Here is a 10899-nt window from a genome sequence, read left to right as displayed (position 1 = left end):
GTTCAGCATCGGAGAGGGGAAGGTCAGTGGATATAGTGAATACGCGGCTGGGGCTGGGATTGGAAGATGGGGTGGGGACGGAGGGACAAGCAGGGGTGGAGGGTCCCAGATGGATGTTGGTGTCGATGAGTTGTTGGAGCCTTCCGGGCTGAATATTGAATTCAACGACTTTAGATCTTAAACTCCCTCCCCGCATCCCCACCCCATTTCTTCCCTCTCCCTTTTGTTTTTTTCAATAATTTATACAGATTTTTCTTTTCCCACCTATTTCCATTATTTTTAAATCTACAACTAATACCTTGTCAGTCTTTCCACCCCACCCCAACTAGAGCTGTACCTTGTGTGTCCTGCCATCCATTCTTAATTAGCACATTTTCTTAGATAATATCACCACCTTCAACACCTCTTTGATCATTTTGTCTGTGACATCTTTTGATTATCTGCTCCTATCACTGCTTGCTTGTCCCTACAACCACACCCCCCCCTCAACTTCTCCTCCCCCCCCACCACCCCCACCTTAAACCAGCTTATATGTCACCCTTCTCCTAATATTACTTAGTTCTGTTGAAGGGTCATGAGAACTCGAAAGGTCAACTCTTTTCTTCTCCGCCGATGCTGCCAGACCTGCTGAGTTTTTCCAGGTAATTCTGTTTTTGTTTTGGATTTCCAGCATCTGCAGTAGTTTTTTGTTTTTATCTCTGGGCTTTTAACATCAATCAATATGGTTTCATGGTCACCATTACTAAGACAATCTTTTAATTACAGATTATTAATTGACTATAAATTTGAACCTATGCCCCCATATCATATCTTGGGCCTCTGGATTACTAGCCCAGTGACATTACCACTATGTCACCATCTCTCCCTAAAGAGAATTGGAGAATGCAGATATCTATCTGATGACTTCTCACACGCAAAGTGAGCACTCTACCCTTTGAGCTAATTTCCCATGCTCTGTTGTTGGGGCTTGAGGATGAAGAAGATGAATAGCAGTGCAGAAGAAAGGAGTGAAAAAAGGATAAAAGGCTGGGCAAGCACCCTCAACTTTCCTGCCTGAAGCCTGAGTATTACCTGCTGGATTTCCAACCCATCACTGGCCTGAGCCCAGTGCCAGTGAAATAATGGTGGAGGTAGGAGGCGGTCACTTAGGGGCCTCAGTTGGCACAAGGGTGGGCAGAATGCTGGACACCTCCCTCTCTGCTTATAAAATTGTGGCAGGGGCAGGGGCGGGCTGGGGTGAAAAGGGCTGCAGGGAGGGACGACACGGGGGAGTGACTTGTAAGCGGCACTGCTGACACCTGATTTCCCACATCGACAAAGAGACAGCACAAGTAGTCCTGGCTGCCCACCAATCTTCATCAAATGTCACATGAGTACAAATTTTGTTTGTTGGATTCTCTCACGTGATTAAGCAGGAAGTCTGACCATTTTGCGATGGATTTTATATATATTTTGCTCTTTTTGAAACAATGATAGAAATGCATATTTTTTGGTAATTTATGACCCACTAATAAAATTGCATGAACATGTGGTTTTGAAATGCACAATTTTCCAGCCAGTTCACTGGAATAAGCAATTGATATCCAATCGTAGTAGTAGCTCTTACAATAATGACACTTTAATGCTTCTCAAGTAATGTGACCACTTGCAATGTCATAAATGTCAAAGTTGTTCATTGAGCTATGGTTTGCATAATATTTCTGAAGATTCTGAAAAACCCAATTATCAGAACAGCTGATGGGTGCACTGTTAACTCCTATAACAAAGCATTATCAACAGGGATGAAGAAAGGCCCCAAAATTTTCAAACAAGTATAGCAATTTGCCACTATGAGAATCTTAAGAGGTCAGGGGGCAGTAACACAATTTAGGGAAAACCCCAAACCTATGGCATGAATATTACTGCACCTGATATATATAAAAAGACACTTTCAAAACTCAGAGCATCCCAAAATATTTTGCAGCCAATTGAGCACTTCTGAAGCACGGCCACTGTTATAATGTAGAATATGCAGGAGCCAATTTGCACAATTTGCAAGGTTCCACTAAAACAATGACCAGATAATCTCTTTTCTTTAGCAATGTAGGTTGAGGGATAAATATCGGCCAGGACATCTGGAGAGCTCACCTGCTGTTCTTTAAATAGTGCCATGCAATCTTTTGCATCCATTTGAGTGGGGTTAGTCGGGCCTTGGCTGAACATTTTTTCTGAAAGGCAGCAGTTGTTAAAGATATAAATGCAGCACAGACACACGTAGCAAGGGTATAATAAGTAAAACTGTCAAGTGAAACTAACAGGATTAATAAATTACATTCTATGTGGCATGAAGGAAACAACAATTAGTAGGTAATTAAATGGGTCTTATAAGAACAGGCTGGACAGACTAGGCTTGTATCTGCTGGACTTTAGAATAGTAAGAGGTGACTTGATTAAAACATATAAGATCCTGAGGGGTCTTCTTGACAGGGTGGATGTGGAGAAGATGCTTCCTCTTGTGGAAGAATCTAGAACGAGGGGTCACCATTTAAAAACAGAGATAAGGAGAATTTTTTTCTCTCAGAGGGTTATGAGTCTTTGGAGCTCTCTTCCTCAAAAGGCAGTGGAAGCAGAGTCTTTGAATATTTTTAAGGCAGAGGTGAATAGATTCTTGGTAAGCAAGGGGGTGATAGGTTACCGGGGGTAGGTGGAATGCAGATTTCAGGTTACTATCAGATCAGCCATGATCTTACTAAATGGTGGAACAGGCTTGAGGGCTGAATGGCCTACTCCTGCTCCTTGTTCGTATGTTTGTAAATATCCTTTTTCAATGACCACTAAACTTAATAGAAGTGAATTTCCATACAGCTTCTCCTGAGTAACCACTGTAATTTCAGCGGAAGTGCCCAGGAAACTTGATTTTTGCATGGGCGAAGCTTCCAATTTTTGATTGTGACTTCTTCAAGCCCAGCTGGTAATGTCATTAGCCCCTTTACTGTAGTTATTTAAACATGTAAATGTGTTAATTAAGTTTTATACAGTAAATTTTACAAATGTATAATTCTGGCACAGAATATATGTTAAGAATTTGTTCACTATTTTCCACTACATACCAGCCACTCAGGCATGTGTTCCCATGATTTTCTATTCATTAGATTGAATGGCTGTTATGACACTTCACGATGAATTGGTTACAAGAAAGCAAAATTTGTTGTAACAAAAGGAACCGACAACCCATCAAAATACATTAATGGCTGAAGAGTTAAAAATTCACACAAGTCTCTTGTAGAAATGGGTTGTAATGTTTGCCTCTGAGGAAATGGATTGAGCTAGTCCAACTTTCTTATTCTAGTGATAGCCTCTGTCAAAGAATCAAAATGCTGCTGGAGACAGTCATAAAGAAGTTCAAGGCCTGAACTTCAATTATGTGTCTCGAAGCTAATTTTATTTTTTTTGTTTGTGTCCAAATGCATGCAAGGAACAGGACAATATGACATCTTCTTTGCAACTTAATGCGATGGGCCTTCCCGAAAAGAGGCAATGCAGGGCTCTTGCCGGCTCTTAAACTATGGCTGCAAACTGAAACCTGTTCAAGCTTAATGGGCTAGATTTTGTCATGGAAGTAGTGGTGAGGCTAACAGTGGTCATTGTCATTCACATGAGATCATCTACATGCCCGCCCCTGCCCCCGCCACAATTTTACAAGCAGCAAGGGAGGGGTGTGGTGGCCCGCCTGCCTTTGTGCCAACTAAGGCCCATAAGCAACCAATTAGTGACCACTTAAGGACCACTTCCTACGGCTACCACTATTTCATGGGTGGCGGACTAAGGTCAGCAATGGGTTGGAAATCCAGCAGGTAACACTGCTCGGGCTTCGGGTGGCAAAGTGGGGAGGGGATGCCTCCTTACAGCCTTCCTGCTTCAATCAGGTTTCCATCCACCCAAGCTTCAGACATCCCAGCATTTTCCCTCTCCCCTACCCCATCCATCTCAGCTCCCAAGCCACCTCAACTTCATCGCCAGGACCTGCCAGTCAGCTGCTGGGACCAGAGAGCTGCTAACAATCTGATTGGCCGGCAGCTCTCAAAGACCGGATTTTCTCCCCAGCTGGGGGCAGGAGCCTCACCTCAAGATAATTAGTGTCCCAATGGACATTAAATCACAGCGAGCCCTCGAACTGGGTGGGATGCATCTGCTTTTTCATCAGCCTATGACACCTGCTCACTGCACATAAAATCCAGCCCATATATTCAGGATTATCATCACCCTTTAAAGCCACAGGTAGTATTGTGCATGTCTTGGTGTTGGGCTACAGTTGTTCCTGTCACAGATGACATAGCTCCATGAAAGCCTCCTTTGTGAAGTGGCACTTCCAGTCACTCTGCCCTTCAGTTGAAATAAGATGTTCAATTCCAGAAGGCCTATGCAGTGGAGCTGCCCTCTGCCTGCCTATCCTTTGCCCTTTATTTCTCTCCTTTCTTCTACACTGCTATTCAACCTCAAGCCCCACCAACAGAGCATGGGAAATTCGCTCAAATGATAAAGTGCTCACCTTGCATGGGAGAGCTAGCGAGATTGGTACCCATATTCCCCTCAGGGGTAGTCAGTAGCATAGTGGTAATGTCACTGGACTAAATCCAGAGGCCCAGGATTATGCCCTGGGGATACGGATTTGAATCCCATCATAACAGTGGGTGGAATTTGAATTCAATTAATTAATTTTAAAAATCAACTGATTAATAAAAAACTTGGAATACAAAGCTAGTTCCAATATTGATGACCATGAAACCACTGTTGACTGTTGTAAAAACCCATCTGGTTCACTACTGTCCTTTAGGGAAGGAAATCTGCCATCCTTACCTGCTCTGGCCTACATGTGAGTCTAGGCCCACAGCAACGTGGTTGACTCTTAACTGCCCTCTGAAGCAAGCTACTCAATTCAAGGGTAATTAGCGATGGGCAATAAATGCTGTTCTTGTCAGTGATGCCCATATTCCATGAAAGAATAAAAAAAACCTCTAGCACTGCACATATACAGTTAAACAAAGAAATCAAGAAATTATTGTCCAGGATTCCCTGCTCCTTCAAAAGCTGCATGATGTTGGTATTTACCTGATACGTACCTACTAAACTTGCACGAAGGATAGCACTTGTCCATTCCAGTGTAATTACCCTTTTAATGGCGTGGTGAGCCCAAATTACTGCCGATCAACATCTGACACTGAAAATGAACTTTTACAAGTGTGGAATGACATTCCTTCTGATTTTACTTATTGATAAAGATTTTAAGTTGGAGTTTTTGTTACTCTTTCTGCCTCTTATACCACTGTCTCTTCATTCTATCTTTCATTCCTCTCTATTTTGTTTCCTGCGCATAACTTGGCACTCAATTTATTTTCTAATTTACACTTCCTGGTTCATATTCTGCACTGCTCCTAAATGTTCACGTCTCATTGTTTAAGGAGATACCCCAGTTGCTTACCTTGTTCACACAAAATGCTGCACTTTATGGATCTTCAGCCCTTCTTTCACCACTGAGAGCAAAATCTAGCTCAATTTTGGAATCTGAATGTATGCCACAAGTGCAAATGACACTCCATGTTACTGAAAAGGAAGCTTGCACTTACATGATGACTTAAGTGTAATGCATTAAGGAAGGCACTTTATAGTTCTGAACATAATACTCCAAAGTGAATTAGGTGGTGTTCTGTGCAGTTAATATCATCATTTCATTGAAGTAATGAAGCCTCCCACAATTGCATCTCTGAGACCATATGAATTGCATACACGCTAAAGTACACTTTCTCATTTTAATGTTATAATTTTCATTTCAGTAAGGTCATCAATCTGAAATGATAGCTCTATTTCTCTCACCACAATTGCTGTCTGATCTGCTGAGTGCTTTCAGCATGTTCTGTTTTTATTTCTGATTCCACCAATCCAGTATTTTAATTGTGTGCTCATTGTAATATATCTGGCATCCTCCCCTGAAATAAAAACAGAAAGTTCTGGGAAAACTTAGCAGGCCTGGCAGCATATCTGGGGTTAGAAAGAGAGTTAACATTTCAACATCAATGTGACTATTATTCAGAACATTAAGAATCTCCGATGAAGAGTCATATTCGACTTAAAATGTTAACTCTGTTTCTCTCTCCAAAGATGCTACCAGACCTGCTGAGTTTTTCAGCAACCTCATCTTCTGATGAGGTACTTCACAGCCTTCTGGACTCAATATTGAGTTCAACAACTTCAGACCATGAACTCGGTTCTCAATTTTGTACCTTTTTCCCACTGCCAGTTTGTACCTTGTTCTCGTGTTTTGAGTTTAGACAGCGCTGAGCTTTATTCTGTTATTAACAAAAAAAAACATAAAGTACTGCGGATGCTGGAGACCTGAAATTAAAACAGAAGGTGCAGGAAGAACTTAGCGGGTCTGGCAGCATCTGTGGAGAGAGGGAAACAGAGTTAACGTTTCGAGTCCAATATGACTCCTTCGATCCTCCCCGGAAGAATCGGGTTTTCTTCTGCAGGTAAGATTTCGATAGACTAATCGTCTCCGTTTATTCTGCTATGTGCCCACAGTTGCTAGCTGGAACTGGCATCAAATTCAGAACGTAACTCAGTGTGTTAATAACTCTAAAACATACATCGTATTAACGCCAGATCAATGGGAAAGAAACAGGAATCAGATCTCAACAACACCGTTCTGTCTTTTAAGCCGACCACACACACAACATTGCAAAGATGAAGTCTCAAATATCGTAACGTTATACCTGTCATGCGTTATTAGACTCAGTTGTTGACATGAAGAGAAAGCCCTACGGCTTTCCAGCTTCAGGCTGAAATTAAGTTTTGCCACCCACCGACCCGCCCCCCGCTTAAAAAACGGAAATGTTGAGAATGATGGGCTGTATGTGTTGGGAGGGTAGTGGACCTGATCTCTGGTTCCTATGGTGAAAGGTCTTGGCGTCCACTGATTTGCGTCTGTGCTCAAACCCGCAGAGAATCACAAGACAAGCGGACAAATCTGACTCTGCCATCAGGAAGCAGTTTCTATACCAGTACCATCTCAGCATCAGCAAAGCAAGTTAGTTCAAAGAGCGGATTAACTGTTTGCGGCTGCACCCGAACAGCAAGGTAAGTTTAATTTGAATCGCAATGTGCATGTTACACGCTTAAATGAGCTAGAAAATGATTCTATTAGTCATTGATGACAAAATTGCAATCCGAGTACGGAGTAAAATCACATTTAATTGGAAGTCTTTTCTCTTGTGTTTTTTTTGTTAAATTGCATTTGACAATAGAAGTCGTTTGGTGCTAAATGCTTGCATTTTTTTTCTTGATCTATTTAGTGAACGTCCATCTGTTGGTGACTTCTAAGAGAGAGATGGCAATGACTTCGCAGTAATTTGAGATAAAATTAGGAAATCCAGTTAGAGTCATAACACGCCGGAGGCTGCGACAGATCGCTCCAATTTTAAATGAAGGGCCGAAGGATTGCAAATTTATATATTAATAAATCATAAAATTTCCCCCACCCCGGTCATTGAAGAAAATGAAGGACTGGGGAGGAATACATTTTTCGAAATGAATTTATCTTTTCACTTAACCTCAAAGTACAACTTCAATTCATAGAATTGCCTGCAGTATTCTGTCTCTGGGTTAGCTTTACCATGAAACTTTGATTCCTATGTTGAGTTAAAATTACTCGTGTCTAATTAAATGAGGCCCTCAAAGCAGTCTTATGTTTCTAAGGTGCACAGCTTTCTTTCTGCTGTAATCTTTACGCCAAACAAAGCTGCAAGCGGCTCCGCCGTACTAGCATTGAAAACATGGACAATCTTTCTTCGAATCCTGTACCTCCGAACATCTCCTGCAAGGACCAAGATGCGAGTTGTTTGCCTGCAGGTAGCAGTGGGACCAATTCGACAGGGCCAGGTCCGTACCCTGACTTTTACATCGCCATTCCCATCATTTACTCTGTCATATGTGCTGTAGGGTTAACAGGCAACACAGCCGTGATCTATGTCATACTCAAAGCCCCGAAAATGAAAACAGTGACAAATATGTTCATACTGAATCTAGCCATCGCGGATGAACTTTTCACGCTGGTTTTGCCCATAAACATCGCTGACTACCTTCTGCTCCAGTGGCCCTTTGGCGAGCTAATGTGTAAATTGATCATTTCCATTGATCAATACAACACCTTCTCCAGCATTTACTTTTTAACTGTCATGAGCATTGATCGCTACTTGGTGGTCCTTGCCACCGCGAGGTCCAAGAAAATGTCCTATCGCACTTACAGAGCTGCTAAGATAGTCAGTATCTGCGTTTGGCTCTTCGTCACCATCATCATCTTGCCCTTCACAATTTTTGGCAAAATCCACGATGACGAAGGCAGGCTGCAGTGTGTCTACGTATTCCCACCTCCTGAGATTCTGTGGTGGAAAGCTAGTCGGATCTACACTCTCCTAATGGGATTCACCATCCCAGTGTCCACAATTTGTATCCTGTACACAATGATGCTACTCAGGTTGAGAAACATGCGCTTGAACACCAACGCCAAGGCCCTGGACAAAGCGAAGAAGAAGGTGACATTAATGGTGATGGTTATCCTGGCAGTCTGCCTTTTCTGCTGGACACCCTACCACTTGAGCACGATAGTGGCGTTAACAACAGATATTCAACAGACCACACTTATTATTGGAATCTCCTACTTTATCACCAGCCTAAGCTATGCTAATAGTTGTCTTAATCCTTTCCTTTATGCCTTTCTAGATGATAGTTTCAGAAGAAGCTTTCGGAAATTGTTAGAATGCAGAACAGCACCCTAATACTTAGAGTCTTTGATGAATCCGTCCAATTACTGAACATAGCATGTTTATCCAAGCTATCCGCTTCAAGCGCGTTCCGCTGTAAATATCTTCAGAGATGCTCATTCGTAACGCCCAAAATACTTCTAATGAGATTATTATGTCCGGGGAATAAAAATGGAATTTCCTTGTTGAATAAAGGTCTAAATTGTGTTTAGAATTTCTGGTGTGGTACGTATGTAAACTTAAAATGTGCATGCTACGAATTATTACATGTACTTAACTTAAAGATCAGGATAGACTTGATGTGAATGGTTTGCACCGTTATTGTATTATAGTCTATACTGATTTGGCACACTAATATATAACATTGATGAGTGCATGCTCATGATAATAGTATGTATTGGCCTTTAACACTTGTATATACCAATAGCAATTTAGGTGTCAGACAAAATTCCTCACGTTTGTTTTAAAATAGGCATGTTCCTCCGTATATTTGCAATAATTATGTATTTTTCACTTAGAAACTTGTATTACAGATTTAAGGTCAAAACTTTCTGACCAGGGCATAAATTGAGCAAACTTTAAAACTGTGTACTCAGCTAGTGTTAAATGTCACAATAGCAGGAGTTCCTTCACCAATTTTTCAGAAATAATTTTCAAATGCTCATTATAAATCAGTGACCTAATTTGCATTATCTTTGATAATGAGATGTTCAGCAAGTATTTCTTGTTCATCATTTTGGCGGTTGTTTTCTTTATTATACTGAGATTCTATAATCACTGTCAGAAAATAGAATGCTTCCCAGTGCATTATTCTACCACTATTCTACCTTCCATCCAACATTAGTTGTTTTATAGTTGATGACAGAGGTCTGCCCTTAATGTAGTTTCTAATGACATGTGCATGACAAACACACAATTATTAAATCATTTTTTCAACTAGTCATTTTTGAGTAAATCATAAAACTGATTACAAATGAGTGCGATTTTGTTTAATAAACAAATTTTAGACAGATTGGTGGCAGCTTTTTTGTAGCCTTTACATTTCTGATTCAAATTGAAGAAAAAAGGGGTGAAAATTTCCTGCTCTTGACTTTTGGTAAATGGCGATGTTAAATAATGGACACGAGAATGTAAAATTTGACCCTTCAATTTGTCAGTCACTGTGTGAGGAACCTGGGAGATATAGGTAATGACTTGTTATGCTGGTGAAACCAAAAAATATTTTTTGTGATAGATGTTCAAATATGTTGTCAGGGCAACATTTGGGAGGTGTGCATTCAATTTCCCCTATAACTCCCTGAATCTTCATTGCAGGTGCTTCCCAGAATGCAAAATTAATTTTCTCCTTATATATCTAAAAGTTTCCCTCGAAAGAGAAATATGCTTGTTCTTTTTGCTATATATGTGCCTTTTTAATGGGTATTCACATACCCCCTCCCATAATAATTCTCATGAGACTTGAACTCAAAGCTCTACTTTCAGATATGTATTTTTTCTCACCAAATTGCTCATTAGAACTGAGGTCAGTCCAAATAGAAATGTTCCCACCTTCTCCTTCACATGGGATTATTTTTCTCTATGATAATGCCTTGTGCATGGGAATCATTCATCTATATTAGAATTCTGTTGTAGTTAGAAGGGAAAAGCCTAAAATATTCAGGATATTTTAAAATATTGAAGAACTTTATTCCCATAATCTACATTACAAATATATAGAGAAAATATTCTTGTTGATTGTCTACAGACTTTACAATATGGCTCACTTGGAAGTCTTTTGCAGTGCTTTTGTACTTAGTAATGAACCATGTGCATTCTCATGTATGTTCCTTTGGAGCCACCTGGTGTATGCTATTAAATATCTCACTGCACATAACATAGTACACTGATGTGTTTTGTTCTTTCTCTAAGGAATAAAAATTAATCTGCATCCATTTTGGGGGGTAGTGGCTGCGATTTATGATTTGTCCATGCCTGGTCCCATTGAGCAACGCAACAAACAGACTTTGTGCTGCCTCCTCACTTGCATTGCAAGCTGGCAGCATGCTCAACAGGAAGCATAACAACTTGGTAACATTAACTTTGATTGACTGTCTCCATGTACTTT

The 10899-nt window shown here is 40.7% G+C and overlaps 1 protein-coding gene across 1 annotated transcript; it reads left to right on the top strand.

Annotated features, from left to right (window-relative positions):
* Nucleotides 1-7051: 7051 nt before the first annotated feature.
* Nucleotides 7052-10660, top strand: LOC144679335 (neuropeptides B/W receptor type 1-like). Its single transcript, XM_078539708.1, has 2 exons — nt 7052-7113; nt 7329-10660. The coding sequence occupies exon 2, from the start codon at nt 7809-7811 to the stop codon at nt 8808-8810; it is 1002 nt and encodes a 333-aa protein (XP_078395834.1). The 5' UTR covers nt 7052-7113; nt 7329-7808; the 3' UTR covers nt 8811-10660.
* Nucleotides 10661-10899: the final 239 nt, after the last annotated feature.

This window comes from Cetorhinus maximus, chromosome 4 (genome assembly GCF_964194155.1).
Source record: "Cetorhinus maximus chromosome 4, sCetMax3.hap1.1, whole genome shotgun sequence".
NCBI lineage: Eukaryota > Metazoa > Chordata > Chondrichthyes > Lamniformes > Cetorhinidae > Cetorhinus > Cetorhinus maximus.
Note: the sequence above shows the minus strand (reverse complement) of the source record. Positions and strands in the feature narration are given on the sequence as shown.